Source organism: Lichenostomus cassidix, chromosome 3 (genome assembly GCF_008360975.1).
Source record: "Lichenostomus cassidix isolate B80296 chromosome 3, HeHo_3.0, whole genome shotgun sequence".
Lineage (NCBI taxonomy): Eukaryota > Metazoa > Chordata > Aves > Passeriformes > Meliphagidae > Lichenostomus > Lichenostomus cassidix.
Genome location: NC_139483.1, coordinates 105,714,840 through 105,733,592, shown reverse-complemented (window position 1 = coordinate 105,733,592; position 18,753 = coordinate 105,714,840). Strand labels below are relative to the sequence as shown.

At 45.5% G+C, this 18,753-nt stretch overlaps 3 protein-coding genes across 3 annotated transcripts in view; 2 read left to right on the top strand and 1 right to left on the bottom strand.

Moving 5' to 3' along the window:
• The first annotated feature begins 637 nt into the window (after positions 1–637).
• TP53I3 (tumor protein p53 inducible protein 3) lies at positions 638–6,455 on the top strand. The gene is made up of 6 exons (XM_085056987.1): positions 638–944; positions 2,036–2,178; positions 2,841–3,108; positions 4,348–4,560; positions 5,299–5,495; positions 6,116–6,455. The coding sequence occupies exons 2-6, from the start codon at positions 2,041–2,043 to the stop codon at positions 6,317–6,319; spliced, it is 1,020 nt and encodes a 339-aa protein (XP_084913113.1). The 5' UTR covers positions 638–944; positions 2,036–2,040; the 3' UTR covers positions 6,320–6,455.
• A 258-nt stretch (positions 6,456–6,713) lies between these two features.
• Positions 6,714–11,110, top strand: SF3B6 (splicing factor 3b subunit 6). The gene is made up of 4 exons (XM_085056985.1): positions 6,714–6,990; positions 7,226–7,344; positions 9,269–9,407; positions 9,911–11,110. Exons 1-4 carry the CDS (start codon positions 6,961–6,963, stop codon positions 9,998–10,000), a joined length of 378 nt encoding a protein of 125 aa, XP_084913111.1. The 5' UTR covers positions 6,714–6,960; the 3' UTR covers positions 10,001–11,110.
• A 4,509-nt stretch (positions 11,111–15,619) lies between these two features.
• Positions 15,620–18,753, bottom strand: part of FKBP1B (FKBP prolyl isomerase 1B) — a 45,314-nt gene continuing 42,180 nt past the window's right edge. The window contains exon 4 of the mRNA XM_085056986.1: positions 15,620–16,321. Within this exon, the coding sequence (XP_084913112.1) occupies positions 16,193–16,321 (129 nt within the window). The 3' untranslated portion in view covers positions 15,620–16,192. The remainder of the gene's footprint in view (positions 16,322–18,753) is intronic.

Genomic DNA, 18,753 nt, shown 5'->3' with positions numbered 1-18,753 from the left:
TGAATCAGGCTGTGGGTACTATAGCCCAGGCTTCATCGTCTTTTCATCTGCAGAAACACATCAATTATTAGCTCTTCAAGTCGCTTGAGAACAGAAGAATTTTTAGCTATACTTGATTCTAAATTTGTTCAGTTTCAAAAAAGAGTTTAAAAGCCTGAATCCAAAAATCTCATTATTAACAGGAAAAAAATCTACAGAAAAATCCTACACATAGACACACATATGATTTATCATTTTTAAATAGCCTGAAATGTCAGTTTTATTCCCTGACAGCTCGAACACTCACTAGCTGGTGATTAGGACATGGAGAAAGGCGTGATCTGATCCTTCTGCTCAAGGATCAAAGCTCAAGGAGATGTCATCAGGCTTTTACAACAGCAATGATTCTGATTCCAAACCATCAGGCAGGAACACACGAGGTTTAAGGGAGTGAACCAGCGAGCTCTGAACGCCACTGTCCCCCAGGAACAGCCCAGGGCAGCCTCCCCAGCGGGTCCATGGCATCCGGGCTGGCACAGCTCCCGTGCCCGCAGCGCCGGTGGAGTAAATCGAGTCTCGGAATTCCCAAATGAAAGCATCTGCTCAGCTGGAGCACACCCATCACCCGCACAATGGCACAGCCACGGGCATGAGGCCAAGCTTCCCCGTGGGCTGGGGCAGCGGCCGAGCTCTGCCGCACAGCCGAGCGGGAAAGCAGATTTCTGTGCCAACCTGTGGAATAATCCAGGCCATAGAGTAGAAATAATGGTGAGCTGTGCTAATATTTCTGACTCCTCGTGTCTGTCTCTTCACAGTAAAACAATCTCGCCCTGTTCCTCCCCTTGCCCTGCAGGGAGTGTAAGGGCAGAGCTGGGAGAGAAGGAACTGGGATTGAACTCTGCTCCCGAGGACAGGCTGGGTTTGTTCCGGGGCAGAGACTGTCCGTCCTTCTTTACAGGAAAAAGGTGAGCTCGGGACTGTGCTCGGGAGCCACACAACTCCTTGAAATTGTTGTTTTCGGCCGCTACTGGCTGATCTGAGAGTTTGAAGTGGTTGGAAGCTTTTGTTTTGGTTCCTGTGGGTTTTTTGTGCATTTGAGCGCAATGTAAATATTCAGATCCTCTTGGGTTTTTGTTACTGGGTTTTTTTTTTACATTTTTGTGGGCGTGCTTCTAGCAACAAAGACAATAATTTATAAAAAAGCAGGTTAACAAACTCTGATGGAAGAGGGATAAAAACTTCTTTCACATCTTATTTTTAATTGACCAAATTTGGACCCAATTAAGACAGCACAAACAATTGTTATAGGGTGTTATGAGGTGGGCTTCCCATAGATTTTTTTTTGCTGATACAGGCAAAGTTTGTGGGACTGGATTAAATGGTTGAAAACAACGAAAAGACAGCCAGCCTCTGAAAGAAAAGCCTTTAAACTGCATTTTATACAAATAATTGGAAGTGCTTATTCACCATAAAATAGCCACAGAGCACCACCCCGTGGGGGACTGACAATCCTGGGGTTTCAAGCTGCTTATTTTTCCACATTTGCAGTCTTACTACAAATAATTAGGTACGCACATAGCTTTTCCTGTGCAGACATCAGTGATTTTTACAGAGGGCAGGATGGTCTGTCACACAGTGCTGGTTACTTGAAGAGGCTCTGGCCTGCAGCCCATCCAGCTCTCAGCAAGTAACACAGTTGTTCCCGTTGTGATTCCCTCTCCTCATCTCCTTGCACCCAGCATCCAGAGAGCAAAAAGAAGACTGTTCTGCATTTGATTTTGCCAGGCAGGAGGAGCCTTGATAACTCAGCCCATCTCAACAACTGCTAGTTCCAAAAGGATCCCAGCATCAGAGGAGGTACTTGCAAGACTCCTGCAGCAGTGAGATCCTGTACCACAGCAAATCAAGCACACAGGAGTCACCTTCTGAGGCAAGGAAAATAAATAGGAATTTTCAAAACCATTTTTTACTTTTCATTACTGAAATATTTTTCAATGCAATTAAGTGTGCCTGCATTCATGCAAGGTTTTTCAGTGTGGGTTTGGTTTTGTTTCAGAGAAAATGTTTGCAGCCTATTTTGATTGCCCAGGAGGCCCAGAAAATCTATATATGAAAGAAGTGAATAAACCAGATCCAGGAGAAGGAGAAGTTCTGGTGAAGGTCTCTGCCAGTGCTCTGAATAGGGCTGATTTACTCCAGGTATGTGCATGTTAAGCAGATTTATGCACGTAAAACCAATACTGATTTTTCTAGCCCCTCTCTGAAGTCTTGACAGATCTGATAAACTAAAAGAGATTGGACATGGTGAGCATTTGGGTGGGGGAGTTCATAGGGCTGAAAGAAGAGATGTCTGTTGATTCAGCAGATAAATGTTTTTATCTGAGTCAGGGCAGTGCTGGGCTGGCGTGGAAAGGCAGCTGCTTTTCAACAAAACACATGAAACCAAAGCTCTGGTCATTCTAGATGCTTAAACCCTTCTCTGGGCATTTGAGATGAACAGGATGTGCTCCAATGGCACAGTTCCAGTGGGAGAAAAGTATCCAAATTTGCATTCAAATTATTATGTTTGCAAGCCATGCAAATGGAGACCATAGTACCTCCACAGCAAGGATTGGCCTAGACAAAGGGGACTCACAAAAATTTAAACTTATTCTTATTTTAAGAATAAAACATACTTAGGAAGCAAGAAGTGTTTCCAGAGGATGGAAGATCCTCCAATTACTGCGACATTCAGACAGTGCAAAATTGGGATTAAACAAAGAGGAATTAAGGCTGGAGACATGCAAATGAAATACTGCAGGTCATAAAACTCATTGATATTTGGCTTTTCTTTCCTTGCCCTCTCTCTTTTCTTATTTTAGAGGAGAGGGAAGTACCCTCCCCCCAAAGGAGCAAGTGATATTCTAGGCCTGGAAGCAGCTGGGAGTGTGGCTGGGCTGGGTCCTGGCTGCTCGGGCCGGTGGAAGGTTGGCGATGCAGTGATGGCTCTGCTCTCCGGGGGAGGCCATGCACAATACGTGACGGTGCCCGAAGGCTTCCTGATGCCAATTCCCAAAGGCATGACTTTTATTCAGGCTGCAGCCATTCCTGAAGCCTGGCTAACTGCATTTCAGCTGCTCCATTTTGTAGGTGAGAGGTGCATTTGCCCATTTATCCCACCAAACAAGCCTGTCTTCCTTTCTTTTACAAAATCCTCTCTTTGTTGCCTCCATCTGAATGTTGTTTACCTTCAAAGAAACTTTTTTCTGTCACTTTGTTCCTGTGGGTCAGAATCTGATATGCCATACACAAATCCATGAACCTTGACCACCTCTCCCCAGTGCCAACCTACCCTGCTGACTGCATATTTACAAGGAAGGATGTGGAAAGATGGTCAGGTTTCTTTTAGTCTGCATTTCTCAGCTGAATCATGGAATAGTTTGGGTTGAAAAGAATCTTAAAGATCATCTAGTTCCACCCCTCTGCCATGGACAGGGACACCTTCCATTGAGCCTAAACCCTGAAATTATCTCCATGTTCTCTACATACCTGAAAACACATCTTACTTCTAAGGATTTGACGTCACTGCAAGCATGACCATATCATGAACTTTATCACTAATCGCCTGAGGATCTACAGTAGACAACACCTTGTATCTTATTTAACAGAGATATTAACTGTAGGTAAAATCCACTCTGAGCTCCTTTAAAATAGACAGAAGCCCACACTCTTTATTTTAAAAATACGCTGCCAAGGCAATGAAAAGTAGCACTTGCCAGGGTTTTCCTCAGGTGAGAAATATCTGTCTTATACACTCATCAGCAGTAGCATCTAAAAGATCCAGTAAGGAACAAAAGTTCCAAACATAACTTCCCTGCAGACTTACTTTGAGCAGTGTTGCTTCCTGGGGATCAGTGGGAGGCTAATTGGTGCCTCACTTTCAGTGGCAATCAGCATAACACAAATTAATGCAGCCAATAGATGGTAAAATGATTGGTAAGACCAGTCCTTAATGTTACCAAATTTCTGGTCTTTTTCCATTGTTGAGTGCCTGATTTCTCAATATGAATAACCTTCAAGTGTGTTTTCTACTGATTATATAAAAAGGCTGTGACTGCACTCACTTAAGCATCTTGGTCATGAAAGCCCAGAACAGCACAGAGCCAAGACAAAGTCCTTCCACTGAGGCTGGTAGAATGATGTCCTGTCAGCACACTGCGACCTCCACTGCTTCTGGATTTGTCTCTTCTATGAAGGATAGGAAGACGTAAACAAATTCCACTCAAGGGCATCTCTTTCAACCTTCTCTTCAGTATCTTTCATACTGTTCATGTTTTAATCCCGAGGTGATGCCCCAAGGGTGACCCCTTTCCTTATGCTCTCCATCAGGTAAAGTACAGGAGGGTGAGAGAGTGCTGATCCACGCTGGAGCCAGCGGGGTTGGCCTGGCAGCCATTCAGCTGGTGAGACTGGCAAAGGCTATTCCCATTGTGACAGCAGGAGCTCAGGAGAAACTGAAAGCAACAGCAAATGCTGGAGCAGCTGCAGGGTTCAACTACAAGAATGAAGACTTCAGTGAAAAGGTCTTGGAGTTCACCCAAGGTAAAAACCTCTCTGTGAAAGTGTGAATGTACCTCCCAACATGTGCACATACACTCAATTTCAGCTGTCACTTGGTGAGGGAGCAGACAGTAGTGACCCTGTTAGCACAGCCTGACATCCTGTTTGGCCCAGAATGGGCCTTTCCCTAGTATAATTGTGCTGTTTTCTGCATGGGCTCTCCTTGTTCATTTGGGGCATAAATATTGTGCCTTGTTATTGTTGCCTCTCCAAGGAACTGTGGGACCAAATCCTCACACTTGATGTTTGAATCATCACAGAATCATGAAATGGCCTGGGTTGGAAGGGACCTTAAAGATCATCTAGTCCAACCCCCTGCCATGGGCAGGGACACCTTCCACTAGCCCAGGTTGCTCAGAGTCCCATCCAACCTGGCCTTGGACATTTCCAGGGATGGGGCAGCCACAGCTTCTCTGGGCAACCTGTGCCAGCACCTCACCACACTTAATTCTTGAACTGTTAGAAAAATGTAGCTTTTTAAAGCATTTGGGGTAGTTTATGCCTGAGTTTGCTTACAGGTAACTGATGATTCTTTTTTGAGCCTGATTCTGTAAGTCCTTACAAATCATTGTACCAATTCCTAATTTTAGTAGAAAGGTTTAAAGAATTGAAGGGTTGATTCTGCACCTATAAATAACCAGGTTTTAGTTTTGCCTGAAATGATCCTACTCTTAATGCAGCTTGACTTCATTGCTGAAATCTCTTCTGTTTCTACTTGAGGTTCTGGAGTAGATATTATTTTAGATTGTGTTGGTGGCTCATACTGGGAGAAGAATATCAACTGTCTGAGCACTGATGGCAGGTGGATTATTTATGGACTGCTGAGTGGAGGTGAAGTCCATGGGGATTTTCTGGCAAGGCTGCTTTCCAAAAGAGCCAGCATTCACACGAGCCTGTTACGGTCCCGAGACAAGGAGGCAAGTAGTGACAAACTGCAGTCTGTGCAGTTTGATCTTAAAATTACTATCGTTTTGAGAGCTTTCTTTTAAAACTGGTGGTAAACACTCTCTTGCCAAAAAAAGTCCCACCTTGAACTCTTACTACATACTTTGGAAAATGGCACAAAATTACATCATAACGTCCTTTTTCTTTTTTGTATCAAATTCCTCCCTGAATGAGAGGAATGACACCTGGGATTTCTAGGATTTCTTAATGTGCTTCATGAGTACCATAAAGGAAAACTCACTTTTTGTGGAAAGTTCTCAGGTATGACAGTAAAAGGAGAAGCAGAGCCCTGGGGCAGATTCTGTACGTGGTTTACGACAGAATATTTTCAGTAACTTTATCAGTTTGATTTAAATGGTTCTGCACTGAGCTTACACCGCTTGCTCTGGTGAATTTAATTCAATTAAGATGTAATAAATCTAAAAGCTTTCTTCTTGTAATTTAGACCTGTCAGGTGTTTTTATCTCCATTTCACCGTGAGAATGTCAGAAGACGTCTCCCAGAGGGCTGTGTACATTTTATACGCCGTGCTCAGAGACACCTCAGAGAGTGAATCAACTGGAATAACCCCGAGGGTGTGTTTTTTCCGCAGTACAAGGAGCGGCTGGTGAGAGCCTTCACAGAGCAGGTGCTGCCCCACTTTTCCGGAGGGACTTCGCGTCTCCAGCCCCTCGTGGACAGCGTTTACCCCCTGCACGCCATCGCTGAGGCACACAGGGCTATGGAGGACAACAGGAACATCGGCAAAATCGTCATCGAAATACCCGTTTGCTTCAAGAAAGGGCCGCTGCAGTAGTGCTCTGGGACAGTCACTGCGGGGGTGGCACTGCAGGCACCCTGCCGCTTCGGCACCCAGCCCGGGATCGATCCGCGTGGGTGGCGAGCAGGGGTAAAGGATAAGAAGGCGTTTATTAAAGAGGTCCGTGTCGCAATTCTGGCCCAACGTCCATGGCCGGCACGGGGCGGGGCGGGCACTGAGGCGCTGTGGGGAGCGGGGGGGACGACGGCACGCTTGGGGGGGGGGCGGGGCTGAAGTGATGGGCGGGGCCAGGGGCGGGGCCAAGGGACTGGGACGGTATTGAGAGGGGCGTGTCCAGGGTGGGCGTGGCTTAGGGGGGCGCGGCCGGGGCGAGGTCACGTGGGGAGGGCTGTGTCAGCTCGCGCCCTGCCTCTTCCCGCGCAGTGCACGCCGGGACAGGTCCGGTTCCGTGAGGGGGGCGCGGTGCACGCCGGGACACATCCGGGTTTCCCGCCCATCGCTCACGGTCCCGCCGCGCTCTGCGCTCCAGGCTCGTTCCCTGCTGCTCTTTCCGCTCCAGGCTCGTTCCCTGCTGCTCTCTCCGCTCCAGGCTCCTTCCCCGCCGCCCTCTCCGCCCCAGGCTCCTTCCCCGCGGTGTTTCCGTCCCGGGCCGCGGCCCCCAGCCAGCACCCTCCGCCATGGCGATGCAAGCAGCCAAACGAGCCAACGTGAGTGCGCTGCCCTGTCAGTCCCTGCCGGGCTGGGCTGCGGCCTGGGCCCGCTGCAGGCACCCCGCTGCTCTGACGGGAACGCACAGGGGGTGGCACTGGGTGGTGTTTGAGGCCCTTCTAGCCACAGCCATTCCGTGTTCAGTGGTTCCAAGATTTAGTCCGTAGGCCGCTGGGTTTAAGGTTTGCAGTACGTGCTCTGGGTCTAACACACCGCTTGTCCTTCCCCCATCAGATTCGGCTCCCTCCGGAGGTCAACCGGATCCTGTACATCAGGAACCTGCCGTACAAAATCACGGCCGAGGAGATGTACGACATTTTTGGGAAGTACGGGCCCATCCGGCAGATCAGAGTGTGAGTATTTCCTGTTCTTTGGGCGTGAAGGGTTTCACGTGCTCCAGTGTCAGTGTTTTTGCCACAGTGGTGACAGCTGAGTTTCACAGCTGGAAAGGTTCAAAGCCCTGGAGCAGCACCTCAAGTGCCAGAGGAGGATGTGATGATGCTCTTAACGTGAAGATTTGTTAGAATATGGTACTGCTGGGAGGTGGGGGGGAGTAGCTTAAATTTAATGTGAACTTGGAGAAGTTGATGAAATATGAGAGACTTGTTTGCTTAAGAAAGTTTTGAATACAGCTGAGGTTTTTCCTTGACTTCGGGTAAAAATAGGAAAGGTGAAAGTTGAACAGAGTTTTTCTGTTTATTGAGTATCAGATACTTAACCAGTGGGAAAACAAGAGATGTTGCTCTTGCTGGACCTGTGAATTTGAAGCAAATACCAGCAGCAACCGTGTGTGCAGAGACAGGATGTCCTAGAGCCACATGGGGTCTGGATGGTGGAGATGTGACTGTGGCTTTGCATCTAAAATGCATGGAGATTGTATATGTCTGCAGCAGCTCTGAGGTTCTTTTGATTAGCTCAAATGTCAAACACATGAGCTTTGATCACAGGAGGAGGGTTTGTGTTGGAAGGAACCTTAAAGCTCATCTTGTTCTAACGCCCTGCCATGCACAGGGACACCTTCCACTATCCCAGGTTGCTCAGAGCCCCATCCAACCCAGCTTTGAACACTTCCAGGGATGGAGCAGCCACAGCTCCTCTGGGCAGCCTGTTTGATTGTTCACTGTGCAGAGTAAAGCCAGTTTTACAGAGTTGCCCTCAGTAGGCACAGAAGGACACCAAGGGGACACATGCTGCTGGTGCTGTGCTGGGGTGTGCAGCTGCACAGACCCTTCTTGTGCAGTGCAGGGAGGTGCAGTGCGTGTGACTGGAGAAGTGGCTGAGGGAACGAGGGGCAGTGTAAACATTGCCTGGCTAAACAGGTGGAGTTCTTTGCTAATGAGCATAAAGGAGAGCCAGTACTTAAATTTTCTGAAAACATGTGGGCTGGAACAGCATGACCGTGGGATACAAAGATTTAGGATGTGTGAGGGGCTTTCCACTGGAATGATGCACTAGGGTGTGCATCCAGTAATTTATTCAGAACTACTAATTCATGTCATTTCCCACAGAAATCCCAACATCATCAGAGACAAGGCATAATGTGTAAGCCCCTGTGTAAAGGCTTTTGTGCTTTGTGCAGTTTTTATCCCATTCTCCACTTCCCAGTGTGGATATAGGTGATACCATTTGTCTTCAGGAGTTCTCAGAAGCACCTTAGAGAGAGCTGTCCTGATAATTAAGTCTCTATCACTGTGTTTTAGTGAAGACCTTTGGGATCTGTAAACTCTGCAGTCTCCCTGGGCTCATTAGTGTTATGTGCCCAGACATCCCTCAGGCAAAGGGCATGGAATTGGTGCTCCACTGGGTGATGAGCCTCTGCAGTGGGCTTGCATCTGCTGCAGGGCTGTTCTGCCTCTCTTAAATTGACTTTGTGATATGTCAGGAGCCCTGTTCCATCCTGGGAATACATCTGATCCAGACAGCCACTAACTGACAGCCAGGTCTTGTAGTATTAAATAAAACAATGTACTTGCTATAATAAAGACTTAAATTATTTCCAGACACATGGCAGCCCTGACAAAAGCTTCTGAGTTGTTGTGGAGAGGTGCATTTCCTTTAAGGAGCAAAATATAGCACATTTTCCTGTTGTCTCTGGCTTTAAACTGTTTGGTGTGGGAAGCAGGGATGTAGTTTACTAGCTAGAAAAAATAAATTGGATTTTAATGAAGTTACATTAGTTCACCTAATCTCAGCCACTATGAAATAAATAAAATATTTGACTAACAAAACTATTTCTTGTTCATTTTATGTAACCTTGAATCTGACCCTGCTGTGCAGTGGCAATACCCCTGAGACAAGAGGCACAGCCTACGTGGTCTATGAGGACATCTTCGATGCCAAGAACGCCTGTGACCACCTGTCAGGGTTCAACGTGTGCAACAGATACCTTGTGGTTCTGTACTACAATGCAAACAGGGTATGTGCACCAGGGCAGGGCAAGTGACCTCGGAACAGAGCTGTCACAAAAACACAACCCCAACATCAGTTTGTAAAGACAGTTGCTTGGGTGTTTTTAAGAAATAAACCCAAACTGTTAGAGGGAGTGGATGGGATATATGGTTAGGGTTTCATCTTTACTTTGTGATTTGTGGGCAAAAAAGGTACCTTTGGACAAAGGGTGTCAAAAAGGTGTTTGTGGGGAGTGTACTCTGGAGAAGAGGGTGCAGAGTCCCCACAATTGCACAGCTGCAGCAGGAGGTGAGATCTTATTTATGGGTAAAAGGTCTCCAGTTCTCAATGTCACTGTCACTGATGATGTCCAGGGCCCTGTGACATTCTCCAGGGCAAGGATTAAACAATGCTGTGTGTATTTGATGGTCATTTAGTTCACAGTGGTGTTGGTTAGATACTGGGAAATAACTTGTCATAAGATGAGAGACTTCTTTTGTCTTCTCATATCTTTTATTTTCTTAATTACAGGCATTCCAAAAGATGGACACAAAGAAGAAAGAAGAACAGCTTAAGCTTCTCAAAGAAAAATACGGAATTAACACAGACCCACCAAAATAAACTGATCTTTTTTGGAAAACTGTTTCCAAGCCCTGCCATCGAGTTCTTGGCCTAAACATAGGAGTTTGTAACAAAGTATAATTTTTTTCTCTTATAAATTTGATAAGCTGCAATATGAGTCTTTATATCTTCAGATTAGAATTAAACAAATGTAGAACACAGGGAGATCTGCTTTAAAATTAAATCCCCCAAGGTGACATGGTGTCTCTGTGCTAAGGGTGACCTGGTAAGGGCTGCATTGACCTGTTTCTAGCAGGAGCTTTCAAAAAGGTTCGGAGCAGGTTCTGTGTTTGACTGAACAAAGCAAGACCAAGCCCATGTTTGTAACAAAGTGTCTTTCATAAACTGTAGAAGATGACATTATGAGGATGATGATCCTCTGAAAAGGATCCAGCTATGGTGACTCCAGTGCAAGTACTTTGTTCCCAGTGATGGAGCCAGCTCTGATCAGCTGCAGTGAAACAACCCTGCTCTCAGTGTGCTGCCACAGGGCTCAGCTAAAGGTGTTTGGGGGCTTTGCTGTGTGTCCCAGGTTTGGGCTGAGGACTTTGTGTGAACTGGAGAACACCTGACCAAAATGAGACTGTAGATAAAGTTTTTTGTTTTGATACCTGTAGTGTGATGGTTTTCTACTAGGCGTGGTTTAACTGCTAACATTTTTTGTACGTACATTTTTAAGTGTAGCATCTGGTGGAGGAAAAACACCTCCAAAAACAAATTTATCTTTTTTTGGCTCTTTTTTCAGTACTCATGTCCTGTGTATAAAAATCAGTGTGATACAGTGTGCATAACCAGTATCTTATCTCCACCTCTGTTCTGAACCAGCTGGAAGTTGTGTGAACATGGGTAGTATCCTACCTTGGGAGGATTTATTAGCATGGATGTGATGTTCCACTCCCTGACCAGACAACTTCCAGCCAGTGCAGAACCTGGGCAGATATAAACCTACTTCTGGGATCTGCAATTTAATTTTGCCTTTGCAGTGCATTGTACTGTCATAAAGGAACATTACCATTTTCTGAAACTAGATTTTTGTTGGAATCAGTCAGTTGAGAAACAATGCTGTGTCCATTTGGTAAAAAATTAAATGTCTACATGCTTTGCTTTTTTTCATCAAGGCTTGTTTCATGCTGTGCTCCTCCTGCATGTAGCCTGTCCTGTTAGAAGGGGAGTCACTCATCACCCAAGTGGTTGATGCAGGTAGGAGCTGAAGTGCATCTGTCCTGTGTGCAGTGATATCTGTGTGTGTCATTGGTGATGGGAGGGTGCCAGCTGTGGAACAATGCCCAGCTCTCACCTGGAGATCCCTGGCAGCTGCCCTGTGCTGTGCACCTCGTCTGGCAGCTGGAAGGGGCTCACAGCAATATTCACATTTACTATCTGGAACCAATGACAAACTAAACACTTGTCATTTTGCATTGCATGTCTGGTGCTGTTTTATGTGTTGCTCAAAGAAGTTATTAAAAAATAAATAAATTATATGCTACAAAGAAGAGTTCAGTAATGAACAGTGAGCACCAAGGAAGCTCTGGGGGAAGGCAGCCACGATGGCTCAGGTGTGATTTCAGCTTTAGGTGTGTGCTTGAAGTCCCATCCTGTGCCTAACCCGGGAGCATCCCTCTGGAGCAGATCTGCCCTGCCTTCCCTTGCACACCAGCACTGGGGATGTGAGCCAGAGCCACACTTGATGTGGGCTTAGTGTGTGATTCCTCCATCTCTGCATCCTTCCCTTGAAACTGACGCTGCTTTTTGCAGCAAGAAGCCTTGCAGGCTGCAGTAACCCCTGCTGAGGTCGGGAACAGGCACTGGGAGACATGGAGCTGGGAAGCAGGGTTGGGTGAGCAGGCCCTCCACAGCCAGCCTGGCTTCCACATCCTGCCCATCAGATTAACACAGAGTTCTCAGGCAAAAATCAGATTGCATTAAAAATGGGTAAATTAATGAAATCCTACTGGAGGACTTGCTTCTGTGTGAGCATCCTTAGCTTTTCAAGGGTTACAAACTGCTCTATTCTCAAATACATGTCTTTTATATATATTTTTATATATATATATTTATATGTGCTATGTCTATACATATACATCCACATGCTAAGCACTCAGATAACTGGAATCATTTACACCAACTGCTGGGCACTGAGAAGGCTCCTTGCTGCAACAGGAGCTGGAGGTGGTTGTTGCTATGCTGGATTTATGGTCCTAATAAATAATGAACACTGATAATAAATACCAGAGTGCCAATAACAGCGCTGTGTGCTGCCAGCCTTGTTTAAAATCATATTCAAATACCACATTGCTTCTGTCAATAGCAGAGAGCATGGTGCTTGCACTGCAGTGTCTGTTTTGATGAGGATTTGATGCTGTTTGAAAAACATATATAAAAAGCAATTCTTTAGGGTAATAAGATTAATAAAAATTCCTTCAATGAATTCTCAAGATCAGCAGCTTTTGATTTCTCTGAGAGCTCAGCTGCTGCCTTTCATTAAATATTCCATTTCATAGTTTTTCTTCCAGTGCCTGTTCAGGGCTTTCAGTGTCCCTGCACATGTAAAATGAAATAATAATTTGTACCTGCAAGACAGGAAGAATGGAAATGGAATGCCCGGAGGGCTGTTTTGATGAGATCTGCTCAAGATTTTATTTGAAATGTAGTATCAAAGAACAGGGAAATGAGTTCAGCTCTATGAATGGCAGAGGGGCAGCAAATAAAGCAGATGTTACCAGCCTTGCACTCTGCATCTGTGCTGGTTTTGTGTGTGCTCACTTCCCATTTAATTTTTCAGGAAGTAGGGCATGAAATTAAGACTGGGAGGTCATATTTTTCCCATTGATGCTGTTTAGAAATTAGTAACAAGAGTATATCTGATTACACAGGCAGTGACAGTATATTTTTTCCAATGTATTATATGGGGTAATAATTATATGTACTGTGTTGATCGATGATACAATTAAATAAATTAACGCATTTGCAGTCGAATAAAGAGCTGAAGATTACATTTCCTTGAAGACTTAATTTCCCTAAGTATCACAAAGCACAATTAGTTTTCCTTTCAGATTTTTTCTTTTTAATGAAATTGGCATGAAAAATGTAATAATCCCTGTTTCCAACCAAGGTCTCCGTGGAGAGGAGGCGATGAGGGAGAGCTTCATCAGCCAGCTGTAATAAGGATTTTATGGAGTTGGTAATGGCTGGTTGTACTGTGAGGGCAGAAGGGCAGAGCACAGCAGCAGCTCTGCAGATAGAGGTGATAAGACAGAATATGATCAGCTCTTGGAGCCCAGCAGGAACATGGTTTCCCTGGTAAGCACCCTGGAAGGGCAGAGCCATGCCCTGCCTGTCGCCTCAGATGCAGCAGAAGCTCCCAACCAGCACGGAGAGAGGACAAGAGAGGACAGAGGAAGCACAGGGCCATTCCAGGGTCACTCACAAAGTCCTTGGCATTGCCATTTGCTGTTGGGGCATTCAGGAAAGGGCCCAAACCAGGTGCTGGCCTCCGGTGAGACCCTCACCTGTAGTCCTGCATCCAGCCCTGGGGTTCCCAGCACAGGGAGGATATGGACCTGTTGAAGTGAGTCCAGAGGTGGGACATCAAGGTGATCAGAGGGATGGAGCACCTCTCCCATGAGGAAAGGCTGGGAGAATTGGGATTGTTCAGCCTGGGAAAGAGAAGGCTTTGGGATGACCTAATTGCAGCCTTGCAGTACCTGAAGGGAGCCGACAAGAAAGATTGAGAGAGACTATTGACAAGGACATGGAGTGACAGGACAAGGGAAAATGGCTTCAAACTAACAGGAGGCAGGGTTAGATTATACATTAGGAAAAAAGTCTTTACTGTGAGGGTGGTAAGACAGTGGAACAGGATGCCCAGGGAGGCTGTGGATGTCCCATCCCTGGAGGTGTTCATGGCCAGGCTGGATGGAGCTTTAACAACCTTGTCTAGTGGAAAGTCCCAACCCATGGCAGAGGGGTTAAAATTAGATGATCTTTAAGGTCCCTTCCAACCCAAACCATTCTGGGATTCTATGATACTTCAGGCTTTTTCTGTTTTGTAATAAGCAACTAAACTGCACCATTGATAGGAACAGCTTAGACCAATGTGCTGAATCAAACTGTGTTTGACAGGCACAACAGAGCCGTGCCACCCAGGAGCTTGTTTCTGCAACTGCTGCAGCCAGATCACAGCAGCTGCAATCTGTGTTGAAATGAAGGCCAGCAACAGAGGCTGGGGCAGTGGCAAAGGAGAGCAGGACCTTTTAAAATGATTTGGGAAAGCTGGTGGAAATCAGATTCTGACAGATCTCATTATCAATTTTTTAACAGGAAATTAGCCTGCCCTAAATAGAAGAACTTCTAGTAAAATGGAGATGTGACGCAGCTACTGCTGCTGATCTGAGATTGCCACCAAAAAAAAGGGTTCTAAAAATCCCTCATTTCTTTATGGAAAGGAGAGTGAGAAAAAAAATACTCCACTAAGTGCATGTGGATTAAATTATAATTATTAAATTAATTATTAAATTACGAACTGTATCGGTAAGATATGGTTTTATGGGTTTATTAATTAACAAGCTGAAATAAATGCAGCTCTGGGGATAAAATGAACATCTGGAGAGAGAAGACCACCAGCCATGGTCCCTGGCCAGATCACCAGTCTTGCTTCTCTGTACTTGTTCCCTCTCCCATCTCCAGGAGGTGTGACCTGGGGTCACCTCTGTAGCTGTGCTGTCTGACTGCTCATGCTGGGAGCATTCTCCTTACACAGATAAAAGAAAACAGCATAACTGTTTGAAATATTCTCATGAAAACATCCATTAGTAGAAAACCATGCAAAGAGTTTATAGTCAAGTTAAATAAAACTAACATCATGACCCAGTAATGCTCTAGTTTTCTACAGCAAAGAAGAAAAAAGAGCCTAATGGAAAGAAATCGGACTTAGATAAGGCAAAATAACAGCACAGAGCTTTGCTGATCAGGTCCTGCTCCCAAATCCAGGTAAATTACAGCCTACACATCTGCCTGTCTCCAGAGGAGAAACCAGCATTTCATGAATTAATATAAGCAGCAAATGAAATAACTACTGCTCACTCTCGAGTGCCAGAGGCCCAGCACACATGGTCACTTTGCAGGCTTTGCAAACAGCAGCAGCTGATGCAGCCTAAAAACCCCAGCGTGTTCAGTGGCCACATCATCCCACAGTTCAGATTCCTTTTGAAAGGTGGATGCACATGATCCTTTTCTTTTCTAGCCTTGCTCAGTTCCAGTAGAAAATATTACACTAGTTTTACTGTTGTAAAGGCATGCAATTAGACCAGCACTGCATCTCTTTGACAAGCAGCACTTTCCATCTCTTCAGCAGCCAAATTTTGGCCAGAGTTGAGGGGCCAAAGCAGGGCAGGGGAGATGGAGAGTCAGGAAAATTGTCCCAGCAGCCCTTATTTGCATGTCCCTGGTACCTCTGGTCCCACAGAGATCTTCTGCTATGGCATCTCTAATAGAAGCATGGAGTTACATGTATTTCATAAAGAGGAATAATTAACAAAAAATGAGTTGATGATTGAAGAACTTCTTGTACAGCAAAAAAGCATCCCGAAAGCCAGAAGAGAAAAACAGGAAGAGAAACTGTAAAGTATCAAGATTTTATTGTTTTATATATATACTTATAATTCTTAAATGAGACAGTATTTTTTAAAACAGCAGCAAGCAGAACGTACAAGTTGAGAAAAGTGGCAGCGCAGGTAACTCTGTTTGGCTAATGCCCTTTAATGTACAAGGCGTACATTGGATTTTTTTTTTTTTTGAGCACCCTTTGTGGTTTTTATTTTTTCTTGGTTTAAGTGTACAGTAAGGCAGTGGTTTTTTCAATAAGGAATATATATATATATATATTTATATTTATATATATTTTCAGTCATCACCGTGAATTCATACATGCAAATTAAACAAAATGTACAACTCGGAAATGTTACACCGGCAGACGTTTTTCCTCAGAGCAAAGCTTCTAATAAATGCAAATACGGACACCACAAAGTTATAAAAGAGAAGGAAGGCATACGAAACCAAGCGTCAGGCGCTACTGACAGGACAGCTCGAGCAGGGAAGGTTGGGATTCCAGTGAAGATTCCTCCCACCGCTGGCAAGGCAGGAAGGAACAGATGGTTATTAACAGATGTCTCCAGCCAACTCCCTTGGGAAGGTTCACTCTAACCTGAGAAGCTCCACATCAAAGAGGAGTGTGGCATTGGGAGGTATGACCCCAGGGTGGCCTGTGGCTCCATAGGCCATCTCAGGTGTGCAGGTCAACTTTGCTCTTTGTCCTAAGCTCATCTGGGTTTTGGATGTTGGAGAAAGGAAAAGAGATGACAAAAAAAAAACCAAACCAGAAACAGAATTAGGAGGAAAACAACAACCAAAAAAATCACTACCTGTCAGATTTACAGAATCAAGGAGTGTTGGGATCATCAGATTCATAGAATTGTTTAGCTTGGAAAAGACCTTTAAGATTATTGAGTCTGGAGGCAGTAAGGAGATGATCTTTAAGGTCCCTTCCAACCCAAGCCACTCTGTGATTCTGAGTCCAGCTGGTTTCATTTCAAGCTGAAGCTGCCAAAAACAGCTCAGACATGAGCCTCCAGACTGCTCTGGCCTCTCACAGTAGTTATTTAAACCGCCTGGAAGTGACACAAAATGTTTTTAACACAATGTCTGGTCCATCCTGTCTATACAGGAGCCAGCTGCAGGAGGTCTGAGTTCCTTCTGCAGAGCGCAGGGTACACAGAACACTATCAGCAGGAATTGGGAAAAGGCCCTCAGAGCTCTCTGTTCATGAGAGATCAGTGCCCAACACAGCCAGGTTCAGCACTTATTTCCCTAAACTCAGCCCAAGCTCCAGCACAGACATCTCACTGCTGCTTATCCAGGCAGAGAACCCTTGTCCCTGGGATGGGCAGGAATGCTGATTTCCCTCACTCCAGGCTAGCTCTGAAAGGAACTGCTCACCCAGATCTGGAGTATCTTCCAACTGAGTATTCTGGAACGTTTTCTGTTCATGCACCATACGCTGGTGATGGAATATTCATAGGCCAAGGAACAACCCCTGATTTGAAGCAGTGATTTAACTCAGACCTCTCACCCAAGATCAGGCACCTCACTGGACTACAGATCATGTGAGAGCTCCTGTTGAGAATTTTTTCAGGTTGAGTATTTTTAGCTTCTATAGAATATACCAAAGCTACAGAATCAGTTACTTTGGATGAAAGAAAAATGTGAATGTGAACTTTCCCACATCCAAGGAGTATTCATGGCATGGGGCTGTGTGTGTCCAAGCTGATGGTCTCCCCTGGTCTCCACAAAGATTTTGCAGGGGGCCAGCTGTCCAGTGCTTGGATGTGTCCCTGCAAGCCAGGCAGCTGGTAGATCATGTCTGGGGTTTTAGGGATAAGTCAAACTTGAACTGTCAGAAGCTGAGCAGAGAAATGCAGACCCTGCTGACATCTGACAGTCATTACACCAAGGTTTGAGAAATCTGCATGCTGGACATAGGGAACTGCCTTGTTCCAAGAGACTGTGTGCATCACAGTCCCCAAATCCGTCAAACCCGGGGGTGGAAGGAGACAGCCATGAGCTCAGCTTGTGTCAGTGATCCACTAGGAGGAGCAGGAGGGCAGCTGTGGCCACACGGATTTCTGGAATGGCTCTCGGCCACGTATTAACTAAGGGACAGGAGTCAGGGAGTGAGAGCAGTCAAGGAAGGGATGAACTGATTCACCCAGCACTTGTTGCTACTGCTTTATCTGCACTGGCTTCTGTTTCCTACAGCTCTGCAGTCCTGAGTTCTCTTACGTCCTTCTGCAAAGCAAATAATAAACAGTCCAAATCAAATCCTTCAGAGGAAGGTGGTATTTTTCAGAGTCTAGGATTCCTCAAATGGACTTCTCTGGCTGGAGAGAAGGGAATGCTTGCATTGCTTTCTCCATAGGGCTGGAAAACCTTGTCCCTTCCATCCCTTTCTGGAAAAGCATGGTTGCATCACTCCTCAGTGATTGTTTCTCATTTTGCATTCTTCCCTTCTATTTAAGCAATAAGAAGTTGTTCCTATTAAAGTTGTTCCTATAAGAGTATTTGAGCAGTTGCCTCCCACACTGAGCTTTTGGATCCTGAAATGGAAGTGAGGAGGAATTTGCACCCTGATCTTATTCACTTCTGAACCTGGGCAGCCTGATCACACTCCTCACGAGTGGGAGGGCCCTCACAGCACTGCACAAAAAACAAGACCAGGCAATGAATTGTATTATGGGGCTTTTACTGTGCTGACACCCAAACTGTAATTAATAGAGGGCAGTTTTCTTTCTCTCAGCATGGGGTTGGTCAGTGAATGTTTTGCATCTGGGAGTCTGAAGTCATAAAAATGTAACAGTGCAGTTTGGTATCTTATTCAGTAAGGGTCAGAATCTGTGGCTGGGCCATGGATGTCATAAAAAATGGCAGCTTGGACTTTTATGGAGTAGCTGAATAGAGGTCACTTCATAAAAAGCTGCCACTCAGCATTTCAGAGGCCACTGCTGCCTGCTTGTGGGGCTGCCCATGGGGGAGGGACAAGGCTTATATGGCATCTGGGGAGAGGACTTCACCTCTCCCCTCCTAAATGCATATCATGGTGAAAGGCTCATGGGCAGGGGCAAACAATGGATGGATGGATGGATGGATGGATGGAAGGATGGGAACTCAAGGAAATACTCTGCTCAAATATACCACACTTT